The sequence below is a fragment of the Rhinolophus sinicus genome, chromosome 14 (genome assembly GCF_057876585.1).
Source record: "Rhinolophus sinicus isolate RSI-liver-muscle chromosome 14, RSI-T2T, whole genome shotgun sequence".
In the NCBI taxonomy this organism is placed as follows: domain Eukaryota; kingdom Metazoa; phylum Chordata; class Mammalia; order Chiroptera; family Rhinolophidae; genus Rhinolophus; species Rhinolophus sinicus.
In genome coordinates, this window is record NC_142514.1 from 154,935,458 (window position 1) to 154,949,858 (window position 14,401).

The 14,401-nt window shown below is 45.6% G+C and overlaps 1 protein-coding gene across 10 annotated transcripts in view; it reads left to right on the plus strand.

Moving 5' to 3' along the window:
• The window catches only part of NAV2 (neuron navigator 2), a 711,083-nt gene that overhangs the window by 451,557 nt on the left and 245,125 nt on the right, over positions 1-14,401 (plus strand). For all 10 annotated transcript variants that reach the window (XR_012497554.2, XM_074336128.2, XM_074336124.2 and 7 more), the window contains 2 exons: positions 3,757-3,874; positions 11,692-11,744. Coding sequence is in view for 9 of the 10 variants with exons in the window: in XM_074336128.2 (XP_074192229.2) it covers positions 3,757-3,874; positions 11,692-11,744 (171 nt within the window). In the remaining variant the exon portion in view is untranslated. The remainder of the gene's footprint in view (positions 1-3,756; positions 3,875-11,691; positions 11,745-14,401) is intronic.

Genomic DNA, 14,401 nt, shown 5'->3' on the forward strand with positions numbered 1-14,401 from the left:
GACATGGCCTGGGCGAGTCTGGAGGAGGATAAGGCTGCTTTAAACTGCAGTGTGAATTCTGACAACTTGAATTCAGTGGCAAGTGGGGAGCCACTGATGATTTTTTTGATCGGGTAAGAGCTGTGTTCTGGAAGATGAAGTTGGCAGGGGTGTGTAGGTAGATTAAAGCTGACAGAAGAACTCTTGGTGTAAACAGCTTGAGGTAGAGAGGTCCATTTCTGGCTCCTGGTTCTCCCTGGTACACCCAAGACCTACGTGGCCTCACCATGACTCCATACTGTGCGTTCCTGCCGGATCTGCAGACACGTAGGTGGCTGCTTTTAGATAAAGACGGTGCGTGTATTTTAAAGTGCCCTTCGTCACCTAAGAAGAAAATGAGTGGAAGCACCAGCCTCACCTCTCACGCAGCAGTACCCTTGTCAGTGACCTTCTCACTTCAGCTGATGGTCTCCTGGCCGATGGCTCTAAGCTTTGGAATGTCGCAGTCCCTCAGACGTAGCTGGTGGGATCCCTCGAGGTGTTGAGAGAGCCCTGTAGGATTGTAGGTGTGCCTCCTGCTGGTGAGGGAAGGAAGCCTCGCTCCATGTACCAACCTGGCTGGTTTCTGACCTGCCTTTCTTTTATAGTTGACCATAATTTGCGACTCTGGATGGGGGATACTCCAGACTCTTCAAATTGTGCTGTGTGAAGGAGAAAGGGGAGTGAGTCCCTGAGTCATTTGTGTCCTGGAGGTTCAGGGCAGAAGCTGTGGCTGCTTTGGGTCCATTTTATAATGCTGGTGGTAAAATTTCTAATTATTACTTTAATTTATTGAACACTTTAGCATGTGCCAGATTCCAAGTCCTGTATGTATCCAAGCTCATTTCATCTTCTAATAGCTTGATGATGGCATTATTATCCCCATCTTGTAAATGAGGACAGCCTGCCAAAGGGCACAGAGGTCATTGGTTACCTGGTGGCTAAGATCTAAAGCAAGTCTGTGGACGCCAAAGCCCTCGTTACTGCTCTCCTGCCTCTGCTTCCTGAGCTCCATTGGGGGCCAGGCCAGGGGCTTCCATGTTGTACCTCACTGAGTCTTCACAACCCGCTTCTCAAGGCCTTATTGTCCCCATTTTATAGCTGAGTAAACTGAAATTTAGAAAAGTTGGGTGACTTGCCCCAGGGCATTCAGATAGCAAGAGACAGAACTGGGTTTTGGGGGTTTTAGTTATTTATTTTCTAATTCATTCAGTGAGAGCATCCCTGAATACTGGAATGAGCCCAGCGTCAGTAGGAGAGTGTCATAGAGTTGACGAATGATTTAACTAACATTTATATTGCTGTTCAGAGAAGCAGTGGCGCAGTGTATAAGGGATTCTCCAGGTAGTCAGCATGGGTTCAAATCCTGGCTCTACCACTTGTGACCTTGGACATGTTACTTCACCTCGCTACACTTCAATTTCTCCTCTGAAAAATGACACAGTACACGTATCTACCTCATAGAATAAGGATTAAGTGAGTTAACCTGTGTAACGTGTTTATACCAGTGCTCAGCAGGTGGTAGACACGATGCTTGATAGTTGTTTATTCTAGTCTGCAGAGGGCATTTTTCTTTTCCACATATATTGTGTCACTTGACCCTCATAATAGCTTGACAGGTAGATGGTATTGATCCCATTGTACAGATAAGAACACTGAGCCTCAGAGAAGTTCAATAGCTCAACTGAGGTCATACATCCACAGATGCATATTGAGAACTAATGTACCTCATGCTGTGGGGATACATCAGTGAACAAAACAGACCTCAATCCCTACCCTCATGGAGACTATGAAACAGACTTGAACACAGGGCTGCCTCTTTGCCTTTTAATATTTCTCTCTCACCCTCTTAACAATTTCATTTACTGATCATTGACATTTCAGACTGGCTATTGTATCGACCAAGATGGCGCTCCATTTCCTTAGCTGTCTCAGTGCTTACAAAATTGAAAATGATCTTTCTAGATTTTTGATCTCTGACAACTTGGGAGTCCCAGGAAGGAAAACAACATGAGTTTAAGGATGGGATACCATGGTCCGAGATGTGAAATAGAATCCCACTGTGGTGTGCAGTGTGCGTGTGGGTTTCTGCAGGGGAAGACTGGACTTCGAGATGGGCATGGGCGTGCACAGGGGTTGTCTGTCCTCAGATCTTGATGAGGTAGAAAGTGCAGCTCTGCCTTTCCCTTTTGGGGATGATGCCCTTGTGGTCCCAGGTGAAGTAGTCAGAGGTGCCGCCTCTCTAGTAGGGCTCTGCTTTGCCAGTGCAGGCCCTGGCCCACTGTCCTAGTCCAGGAGCAGGGCCCAGTTGTGTGATATTACTCTGGGCATGGTGTTCAGAAGAACAGGACAGACAGTGAGAGCAGGGCTTCCACTGCTCTGCGTGTCACATGAGGTGTCAGAGCAAGTCAGCTGGTGGAGATGCAGGGATCACCTTCCCATTTTGGTGGAGACCCCACATGGGTACGTGAACGGTTGGCACTACCGCGTTTCCCCAAAAATAAGACCTAGCTGGACAATCAGCTCTAATGCGTCTTTTGGAGCAAAAATTAATATAAGACCTGGTCTTATTTTACTGTAAGACCGAGTCTATATAATATAATATAATATAATATAATATAATATAATATAATATAATATAATATAAGTCCGGGTCTTATATTAACTTTGGCTCCAAAAGACGCATTAGAGCTGATTCTCCAGCTAGGTCTTATTTTCGGGGAAACATGGTCATATATGACCCAGTTGAGGTAGGATGGTTATCTTTTTGAGCAGTCATTTGTTTGTATCACTCTCGGGGACAAAAGTCCTAGTAAACAGAGCTTGTGTGTCCCTCCACCAACTCACAATCCATGCATGGAACTTACCGCTCAAAATTGTCGAGAAGGTTTTTAATTTTGTTCGTTATTGATTTATGTCAGTTAGGGGGAAAGTTTTCAACGAGAGTTTTCTCATGCTTACTGGCCTGTTTGGAAGAAAATATCCTTTGTGTCGACCATAGGAGCAGGTCTATATATGTCCCCCAAGGGGGTCTGCTCTCCTGATCTCATGGGTGACCCCGGCTTTGCCTTTCAGGGTGTAGTGTACACTAGTGCAATGATTAAATATGTTGGAATTTGCTGGGTTTTGTTCACAGAATCCCAACAGTGAAAATGATGCCTGGCTTTTAAATTAAAACGATTAAATTTGAGATTATTGTGAAGCCATCAATACCTCCACTCATACAAGAGTAATTGAGGGGCTCTGTGTTTTTGTACAAGGGACCCTGGCTCCTGAGAAATTGGTTAACTCAATAGCCCTCCTTACCCTGAAACGGCCCATTAATAGATGCCTGTTGGGTGGTAACCTCCCCATATGTTTTCTCAATAAAGAGAGAAAGATCGGAAGGGGTGGGGGTGGTAGCCAAGGGGTGGGGGAGACCTCTCTCGCATTTAGAGCCACAGCCTCTCAAAGCCATCTGGCACAGACTTTCGTTCCGTGTCCCCTATCCCATTCAGGCCTCTGCATGTTTTGAAGCTTTCTTTAGCTTTTCCCTGAGCTTTGACTGCAGACCTCTCAATAGGCAAAAGCCCAGCTATGGTTGCTGAATGCCCCATCGGCACAATGCCCTGAATGTTAATGGCACCGGCTGGCCCAGGGCAGCTGGACGGCGGCTGCAACACCAGCCCAAGCAGCGGCCTCAGACTTGGAGATGGGGTCCGACTGGCTTCCTAAAGTTGCCTCCTTGCTTTTTTGCAGATCTACACGGACTGGGCCAATCATTATCTAGCCAAATCAGGCCACAAACGTCTCATCAAGGATCTCCAGCAAGATGTGACGGACGGTGTCCTTCTGGCTCAGATTATCCAGGTCGTGGGTAAGAGCAGATTTTATACTGGGGTTGATGAATTACAGGGGAGATTCAGAGGGGTCGAGTCAGGCAATGGAATAGAACACTGCAATCTCTATGAAAAATGCAATATTTCTGCCACATGTGTTGAGAATTTATTTGACTGTTTTGTGCTCAGGGAGTGTGGGTACCAGCTTGTTTTTTCCTGATAAGATCACCCACACAGCAATCTCATCTTGTTCCTCTGAAAAGAAAGGCTAGCCAAGGCTGATTTGGGGAGGGGCTCTCTGTCCCCATCCTTACCTCCTACTATCTTTCAGATTCTCTCATTCCAGCCCCATCTCTGTTGGTACTTCTTTTTGTGGATTATTCTGGAAATATTTAAAAAAAAAAAAAAAAAAAAAAGCAACATGAGGTTGGTCTAGTCCTGCCAAGTCTCACTGGGTCTGAGAAATCAAAGGATCAGACTCCAGAGAGGGCTGGTTCTGGTTTTAACACTAGGAGAAGGGAACTGGAGCAGAGGGATTTTTATTGCCTTGGCCATGCGCTGGGAGGAGAGGGTTCATCCAGAAAGGCGCATGGGCAGAGGCTGGGCACAGCTTTGCCTTGGGTCTTAAGGGAAGCGCCCCAGGGGTCCTGCCCACAAGTTCAGAGCAGACTGAGGAGGCGGGAGGTCAATTAGACAGCGTTAGACTAATTATTGTCGCAGGCAGCAGCCGACTCGTGCCCAGAGATGCCCAGGGAGAAGGCACAGGGAAAGGACAGAAGCTGCAGCCCCTGGGGCATGTGTTGTAGTGGGAAAGTCGCTTACCCTTCAAATGTGAGAAGTACCCTAGTATAGCTGTGGTTTTGCTCACTTCTGTGGAGATGGTATTTGAAAAAACACAGGCAGAGTGGCCTTAACTGAAGCTTATGGACTGCCACTGTCATTCAAGGAGAAAAGAACTTCCCTGCTGTCCTGAGATTGATTTCTTAAGACTAGCTTCCACGGGTCCGCCTCTTTCTCTCCTTTTTCCTTCCCTCCCTGTGTTAGTGTTCGGTTGCTGTATAACAAATGGCCACAAACTTAGGAGCTTAAACAACATATATTTATTAGCTCACAGTTTCTGTGCATCAGAAGTGCAGCTGGGGACCTCTGCAAGGCTGCAGTCAAGGTGTGGGCCAGGGTTGAGTTCTCATCTGGAGTCTTGACCAGGGAGGGTTCAAGTTCACTCAGTGTTGGCAGAATTCATTTCCTTGCAGTTGTAGGAGGTGAGTCCTGATTTCTTGCGGACTATTGGCTGTAGGCCACTCTCAACTCCTAGAAGCTACTCTCAGCTGCTTGCCACGTGGGTCTCCTAACATGGCGACGTTGATCGGCTTCTGCAGTGTCAGCAAGAGAGAAAGCTTTTTTTGAAGAGAAAGCACCTTACATAATGTACCGTAACATCACGGGAATGATGCCCCATCACCTTCTGTTGGTCAGAAGTCCTAGGTCCTGCCACACTCAACAGGAAAGCGTCATACGGACTTGAGCTTCAGTGACAGGAGATTTGGGGATCAGCCTGAGGTCTGTCTGTCACTCCTCCTTTTCCCTTCCATCCTCTTCCTCCCACTCTTCATCATCACACCTACGAAGCTCTTTTAAATATTTCTCTCATTTAAATCCTCAGCACCTCTGTGAAGTAGGTGGTGTTCTCCCCATTTTGCAAATGCAGAAACTGAGGCCCAGTGAGTCTCAATAGCCCAGTAGCACATGATCTGTGTGTGAGGGAAGTGTAACCTCGGTGTCTGCTTCTAAAACTTCTGTTCTTTGCTCGGCTGTATTATACCTATCTCGATCTGGAGACACGGAACACAATGGAAGGCTCTGCCTCCTTCCACTTCAGTGCAGGAAGCAGTTGTGGAACACTGAATGTGCCAGCACTGCACTCCTCGCGGGGAACAGAGGCAAATGTGCAAGGCTTGTAACCTTGGAAGGAGGAGTAGCATCTTCTTGGCTAGGTCCTCCTGAAAGAGGGGGGTCGCCCCTGAGCTGGGTTTGGATCTGTCTCAGCAGGGTCACACCCGGCACCTGGGCCTACTGTGACTGAGTCTTGGGGCTGTGCAGTGTTTCCATGGAGACTCTTCTCCGCTTTCCGCACAGGCAGCAAAAGAGAAAGTAGGAGAGGATAGTGCCCAGAAGCCTTGCTTTCATCCCCACTCCATCCCCCCGCAAGTGTGGGACCTCTGAAAAATCACTTAATCTCTGCTGCCTCTGTTTCCCCATCTTTAAAATGCACACAGTCACGCCTGCTTTGTCTGCTCTTGTGGCAGCCTTACGAACTGCAGGGATGATCTCAAATATGAAATATATTTGGAAACCGTGAAGTGTTCCTAGATAGCACTTGGTAGCCACTGCCTAGAAAGGTGTGCATAGAAGGACGATGAGGCCTTGGTATCAGTGTCAGACTGCGTCGTGATAGATTAGTTATGTCTGTCATGGGCCCAGAAGAGGTCAGTGGTAGCATGTACGTTGTGAGTTTACTAAGTGTAGCACTACGGACGTGTAAGCTGGCCTGGTTTTTATTGTTGCTCAGGAGGCTGCTTCCCTGAATCTACTCAGATGATATGAATCTCCCTAGTCGGTGACCCCCTGGGCCTGGAGCTACTAGAGTGCGACTTCAGAGGCTCAAGTTAGCACGAGTGACTCAGGCTATACCTCAGGCCACCAAGTTGCTGTCCCTCAGCCCTGCAGGAAAGATTTGCTCTGGCCAGAGACTCCGAAGTGAGGCCAGACGTCAGCACATGGCTCTCCACCCCTCACGGTGCTGGGCTCACACCCTCTGCTGTGGGTGTGGGGAACACAGGCCCAGAAGATGGGTGGCTGAGCAGGCAGCTAAACGCAGGGGACTCTTGCGTGACTTCTTTCCTAGATTGTCCATCAGCCCGTTGAGGGCATTTACTTTTACAATATCTTATGGTCTCTTGGTGAGGGAGGAGGAGCAGCGTTGTCTGATCAGGATGCTGAGCTATTGAACAGTTGTACTCTACGTGTGAAGTCCACGCTTTCCCCCACACATGTGACCATGAAAATGAAATGTAAAAAGATATATCAGTATGTGTACATGTGCTTAATGCATACATATATGTGTGTGTATCTAACTATCTATCTAGAATTTTGGAGTCCTGGCGACTCCGCCATCTCCTGCTGGACAGAATTCTGGTGGTTGCAGTTGTTTGGCTGGGGAGCTCCTAACCAGTCTTGAAAAGTCAGTTTCTCTCTGATACCTTTCCGAGCTCCCTCGGGCCGCTGGAGGGACCCTCCTGTATCATTCCACGGGCTACTGTCCTTGGGTCTGAGTCATCTTCCTTTCTGGGTTCACGGCATTTAGCGAGGATTAAGTATAAGAATTTTATTCATTTGCAGCCCCTGCTTCTACAAGTCTAGGTTAAATTCTTTCCAACAGGTGGCCTGGAGGTTTCCCCTTCTCAGCATTTAATACTCTTCTGAACATTCTTCTAAACTGTATGTCACACCTTCCTCCTTTCCAGGATTCTGCTGCAACCCTTAGCTCTACGTTTTGGAAGGGACTTTGAAAAGCCCCAACCTGATACACGAATTGCTTCCTCAAAAGCAGTCAACAGACTGTTAAACACTGTGATGGGCAGCTAACTACCTCTTCAGGCAACTAGATCGAAAGATGGAGAGTTAGAATCCTTCCAAAGCTCTTCTTACATTAGGTCAAAATCTGCCCCGTACATAGTGTCTCCCTACAAGTACTTGTTCTGTCCTCTAAGGCTACAAAGAAAAAGCTAATCAGAGACAATGAGAACACCAAAATATTGAGGATGGTGCTGGGTTAGAACCGTGGAATAAAATAGGAATGTATAAGTCTATACTGATAGAAAGATAGACAGGTAGATAGATAGATAAGACAGCTCAACTGGACAGGAGAATGCTGACTGATAAATGTAGAGGGAGTTGCGACGATGGTGGTCAAGACTACGTAAGGCAAGAATCACTCATGGATGCTGCACTCGAGAGAAGGAAGTGTGATGAGGAGCAGGCATTTTGCATGGTCTCAAGGTCTCTCCGCTGATTACTTACTAGTTCCCAGGGGAAATATAGTAACCACACAGGGGAGAATCCTGACATTACGACCAGGTGATCAAAATTACGTGCCTGGCGAGGGACAGATGGATGTCATGTGCGTCCGGATGTGGTACCCTGAGAGAACACAACATCTCTTATGTTGAATTCCAGTCAGGGATGGAAAACCTGAAACTGAACCTGAGGCGTCTCAGACAACCCCAAATTGTGGAACCGGCCTCTATTGTTCAAAAATGTCAGTGCTATGAAAGGCAAAGAAAGGCTGAGAAATTGTTCAGGGCTAACGAGACGTGACACCTAAATGCACTATGTGATTCTGAACTGGCTCCATAAAGGACATTTTTGTGTCAATGGACAAAATTGGTACTATATCAATGGTAGATTTTCTGAGCTATCTAATTCTACCTTAGATAATGTCCTTGTTCTTTGGAAATACACACCAAATATAAGGGGCAAAGGACTATATCTATGTAGCCTACACTACAGGGGAAGCAAGGTGTCCCTATACAGAGAAAGGAGGGAAGGAGCAAATGAGAGTGGATGAAGGAATGTAGGAATTCTCTGTCCTAGTCCTATAACTTCTCTGTAAGTTTGAAAATATTTTAAAATAAAAAGTTAAAAAGAAAACATCTAAATGAAGGTCCATCAAAATTTGCAGGCAGGGAGATTGTCCCTTTGGAGGGAAAGCCTCTTTCTAGAGCCTGGAGGAGTGTCTTGCATGACCTGTGATGCTGTGAGACCTGACCCATGTGACGGGAAGGTGGGAATCATGGGATTTTCCTATAAGGAATTTGCCTATGAGCCAGGGCCTCCAACTTGGAGTTAGCTAAGTGAAGCAGTCAGGAAGGTTTTCTTGTTGGAGGAAATAGTGTACAAAAAGGCTGGAGCTTAGATAGCCAGAGGGTCAACAAGGCAAAATAAAGCAGGCTGCTGGGTCAGGGCAGTGAATGCTGAGCTTTAGCCGAAGAGCAAGGGCTAGTGGTCAAAGAGTTCATTTTCAGGTTGGGGATTGACATGATCAGACATGTGACTTGAAGGAAAACCATAGATGCTTTTTACAGACGCTGCCCCACCTAAATCTTCATCTATCCCAGACACCCCTGGAGGCAGGCTTCCTAGGCAGTGGGATTATTTGGGGCCCATACTTTTCCATCATTGCCTTCTGCTCGTTAGGCATAAATGGACCTTTTGCTGCTGCCTTTTCCTGTCCTTCCTGTAGTGACTGAGGGTTGGGTCTCTTATTAGTGTGATTATCTTCTTGAGTCATGAGCTGCCCGAAGTTGGCAGTTGCCTGCCAGCCCATTTCGGTGCCATCTCTGTGAGTTATTAGAAAGGTTTACGAGGCCAGGATAAACAGCATGGATCAACAGAGAGAGACAGGCCTCCCTCCTCATGTGTACATGGCTGTCACTCAGGGAGGATGCCAGAAAGGGAAGGAGAGAAGAGGCAGGAGAAAGGGGAAAAAAAAGGGGAGAGAGAGAAGAGGAAAACAGGATGAACAAAAGAGGGTGGAGCAGGAGGAAGCCCAGACAGAGATTTGTCATGAGAGGGGGGAAGAGCTGATAACTTATTTTCTGCGACCGACCGTTTGGGCTGCCTCTGAGCACAGCCAGGAAATTCAGACACACAGGACGGTACCTTCTCCCTCTTGGTAACCTACTCCCATTGCGTGCAGGGCTGCCAGCTGCCCTATGCACGTGCACAGACGCCATGCGTAGACGCATGGGCTGGTGAAATGCTCTGGACTTGTCAGAGGAGCTCTTTGGAAAAGGAATGAGCCCGATGCTACTCTTCTTATTTAAAAAGTGCACCGATGCTTTCCAATGACTAACTTGTCACCTTGTGTGCAGACAAGCTACTACAGGAATGGGCTAAGAATGTCTTGAAGACGCTGGAATACATAAATTGCCACGGGCACTTAAGGACGCTGGCTGTAATCACAGTTGAGGACTTGGGGGACAAATGCCTTTGTATCTGATTATCTGCTTTGGGGCTGTAGCCCAAGACCCCCTACTCCGAGTTAATACATTTGGATCCGCAGACCAAGCTCTCCTTACCAGCAGAATCAGAACTGCTGTTATTCCTCTAAGTATTTGTGACAGCCATAGACATTCCTGAGAATTTAAGGAGAAGTATTTAAATTACATGAAATTGGAAACGAGGAAGTCTAAGTAAGATTCGTTGGGATTTTTATTAAGCATTTATTTTGCATTCGGGCTTAGTCACTTGATTTCTATCTTCCCATATAATCTAGAGCGTGGTCATAAATAAGGTCTACGCCACTGGTTTATTTTGCATCTTGTAAATGGCAGCCTTAGGCTTAGATGAGCCATGATATTTGCATCCTAGGAGCACCTGACTATGGTGTAGGTGACAGATCACGAAAAGGAATTAGAGGAGTAATTAGACCAAGCCCTATGGTTCCATTGATCCAGATGGTATATAAAGAATCTTTAACGTGACTTCTTAGGCTCACGGTTATCCATCCTTCACTGTAATGAGCACTGATGACCTAATGCTAAACTGGGTATTGATCAGAATCTAGTGATTGCCAACCTCGTCCCAGGACATGGGGTTGGGGAGGAAACTTACAAAGGCATCACAGAGGAGGCAAGTCCTTAGTTCTTTATTATGGGATCCTAGCTGAGTTTCTGGGCTTAACTCAGAGGGAGGCATCCAGAAGGGAAATCTTATTACTCATATTTTATATAGTTTACATAGATAAGACTGTATATGTACTATTGGGTTAATGACAGGTACTGTTCCTAGAACACTTATTGTGTACTGGGCACCATGTTAAGTGTCATATCATCTATTTCTCATAGCTCCTCCTGTAAGTAGGTAGTATTAGCTCCATCTTACAGATGAGGAAACTGAGGCCCAGAGAGGTTGAGTGACACGGCTAAGATCACACAGCTAAGCTGTAGAGCTGGGATTCAAACTGGTGTTTCCTTGCCCCCAAAGCCAGTGTCCTAACCAGTACATGTACTGCCGTTTTGTGTGTGGCTGCAGCTGCAAACTTAACCATAGATATCTTGGGCTGCATCTTGCAAGGGTTCCACCATGCTTCACCATGGGAGGCTGCGTCTTTCTTCCCTGTTGTTGTTATTTGATTTCCAGTTAATTCAGTGCACTCTCTTTTTTTCACATCTCTTAGTGCGTAGGTGCTATTGTGACTTCAAGAGTGTTCCAGATCTCTTTTGACTTACTATGTGACCTTGGAGGAGCCATTTTTAAGTCTTACTCGCTCATTTTCTCTGTTTGCCACCCCCTGGAAATAGGATTGTTAGGAATCCTATTAGTATAAAGCATTATTTTTGTATTTCTGGCTAAGGATGGGGTGAGATGTTATCAAATGTAGCTTTGGTCCCCTGGAGCTGAGTTGTAACTGAACCAATCCACTCTGAACCATCTCGTCTTTTGTGGGGAGGTGGCACTCGCCTGTCTCAGAGCCCACAAGCACAATCACAGCTCAGTCTATTTCCCAGTCTCCAGTATTTCCACCATGTCCCATCACTCCAAGACTGTCGTCGATGCAGTTGTCTCTGCTTTAGATGATGACGACCTTGCCCCAGCTGTCCCTGGAGGACAGTGTCTCGCTGAGTAAGTCCTCAGGCTTGCTGGATGCGTCTCAGTATTTCACATGCCAGCGCTGATTGGACAAACCCCAGTCTGGGCCTTAGGACTTGGTTGGCCTCAAGGGTCCTGAACATCACGACTCAAAGTGTCTGTGGTGGTTATTTATTTTACTGACTTGTGTTTCCTTTTTCAGCAAATGAAAAGATTGAAGACATCAATGGCTGTCCGAAGAACAGATCGCAAATGGTAAGTGGTACACAGGCTAGAGAGGATTGGAGTTATGTTAGCCCTGCCTCTGAATGGTATTGACCATCTTGAAAACATTCACACCACTAGCGTTACTCTAAGGATTATATTAAACTAACAGCCATTTCCAAGTAGCTGTGGTCTGCTTTTCTGGCATTTATTGGCATTTACAAAAAACACGGCTGTGATTTTTACATAGATGGTGAGACAGTGAAAATGAAGTATGGTCCTTGCTCTTAGAAACAAATGGTACAGAACTGGTGCGAACATACACTTGTTTAGAATTTGGACTGTTATGACATGTTCTGCTTCCTCAAAGACGCACGACAATTTCTGTGTGTGTATGGAGCTGAGGCACAGATGAAGTGATGGTATCTTATTACTCAGAAACAGGGGCATGTGGTCTGATTGCCTTTAAAAATCAGAATGATGTGAAATCAGAACTGTGACAAGAAGTATGGAATGTATTATCATATCCAGACCCTTCTCAGCATAACCTCGACAAGTGATATTCTCTCTGCTGTGATGTGCTTAAGCGCTGATATTTTTTTTAAACCTTCAAATCTATTTTTTTCTTGTTGCACATTCTGCATATACCCTTGGAATTAGAATTGATGAGCACTGTTGAGTTCAAACAACATTAAATTGCGATGCTTTGAGTGCTTAGCTTTTCCCTTTAAAATGCGTTTCAAATGTGAGTATTTAAACAAAGAATATATATTATCAGAGTCTATTTAGAGGATGCTAATACCTGTTTAAAATATGAAGGCAAGTGGACAACTTTTTTCCTGCATATTCATTTGCTTCCAGAAATCTAAAAAAACCCATACTTTGTTTTTCTAACCTCACGCCACTGCATTTGAGGAGGCACCATTTGATAGTCTCATTCCAGAGTACACCAAAGTGATTGGCATTCCTTGGGTTTACTGTTTAATTTTCTGAATTGCTTGTTATCCCAGTGAGTTGGACTGATAGCCTTTTCCGTTAACTTTTTTTCATACACAGAAAAGTTTTTGTTATTAAGAGGAGTGAGTGTATGTGTGTGTGGTGGTGGTGGTGGGGGGGGTGTCATTTTTTCAGTCTACATTCTGAAACAAGTTTCTCTTTTTTATGGTTCCACTGGAGATTGCTTTCTTTTTGTTTGATCCAGAGAGCAGCCACTCCTTACAGAGGAAAGTCCCCATGGAGACATCTCATGGCTGCTTTGACTTTTGGAAAAGCTTGGCTGCTATTTTTGCTACAGCTACTGCAGCTGTCTAGTGTATTAATAATTGAGAAAATTTGGAAGATAGAAGACTTAATTTTAGTGCAAGTATTTTACACATGCAGTCATACCTTCACATGAAAGAGATGCAGTATTTCCCCTGGGATGAATATCAACACATTTGTCCAGCCTATTATATGCATATGTAGAACTGACATTTGAAGGTAATTAACCTTTTGTTCTATGTGGTACATATTTATTTGCCATGCCTTCTGTTGGAGGTGTTGTTTCTTGTTAAAAGTCCACTTTCAAGATGATAAAATAAGATTGTCACCTCAGGTTCTTCTGTGTAAATTTAGTTCTATATGTAAATGTGTTATTTATAAATACTACCATAACACCAATGCAATTTTATGGCTTCTCCGTAACTCTTTTAGCTATGGAAGAACTGTTTTTTGTTGTTGGGTTTTTCCCTCCCTTCCCCCCACGGACTGTGTTTTTTTCAGAATACAAGACTATAAAATCGTGTAATTGTCTGTGATAATTAGTTCCAGTTTAGGGGCGGGGAGGCAGACATGGATGGTCTGGTGGTAAATGCAGCAGAGAATATAGTTCAGCATGCAGGATGTGAGTCCAGAAAAATGTAACAACCTCCGCCACTGTCATTCCACTCTGCTATAAATGAGAAAGATGATAAGGACAGTGGAGCCATCGTCCTTTCCCCTGTATCACAAAACGGTGATATTCAGCAGGGAACACTCGCCTAGGGCACATGGGAAGTTCTCAGAGACAAGCATGGGGGTTGTTCTGGCTGTAACGACACCTGTGTGTGTGCACGAGCACATTTAGGGTTAAAGCATTTCTACTCACGAGAAGCATCATTTGGGAATATGGCACAGTGGATGGGCCACCATTTCTAGATTCCTAGAAGGTTAACTTCCCAATTTGGCCTTGTTTAGCATGGCTAATGATAAACATTTGTTGTCGTTTGCTAAATATTGCCTGTTTGGAGGAGACGGGAGGGGAGGGTATATGGAGAGCATCATGTTGGCGAAACGAGGTTGACACACAAGGGATTGGGAACAGGGGCGTGGACCAGTTGGGGAAGTAACTGTGACTCCCTTGAACATAGTCAGCACCGAGTTCATGTGCTTCCTCCTAAAGAAAACAGAGCCTCTTCAGGGGCCTAAATAATGGAGCCAAAGAAAAGGAATTGCGTTTCAAAGCAGGAGGAATGGGTGCTAGTCCAGTTTTTAAGGCTTGAACACATGTATTTCATCAGCTAGTCGGTGGATAGAAACATGAGTTTTTATTTTGTGGGTAGAAGGCAGAAGCTCATCACCTCTTTAGCTGGAAGAGGTGAAGCGGGTACCTCTTCCTCCCACCCACTCACTTACCCTCCTCCTCTGGACCATCACGCTGCCCCTGAGCTCCATTCCCGTCTCTAACTCCT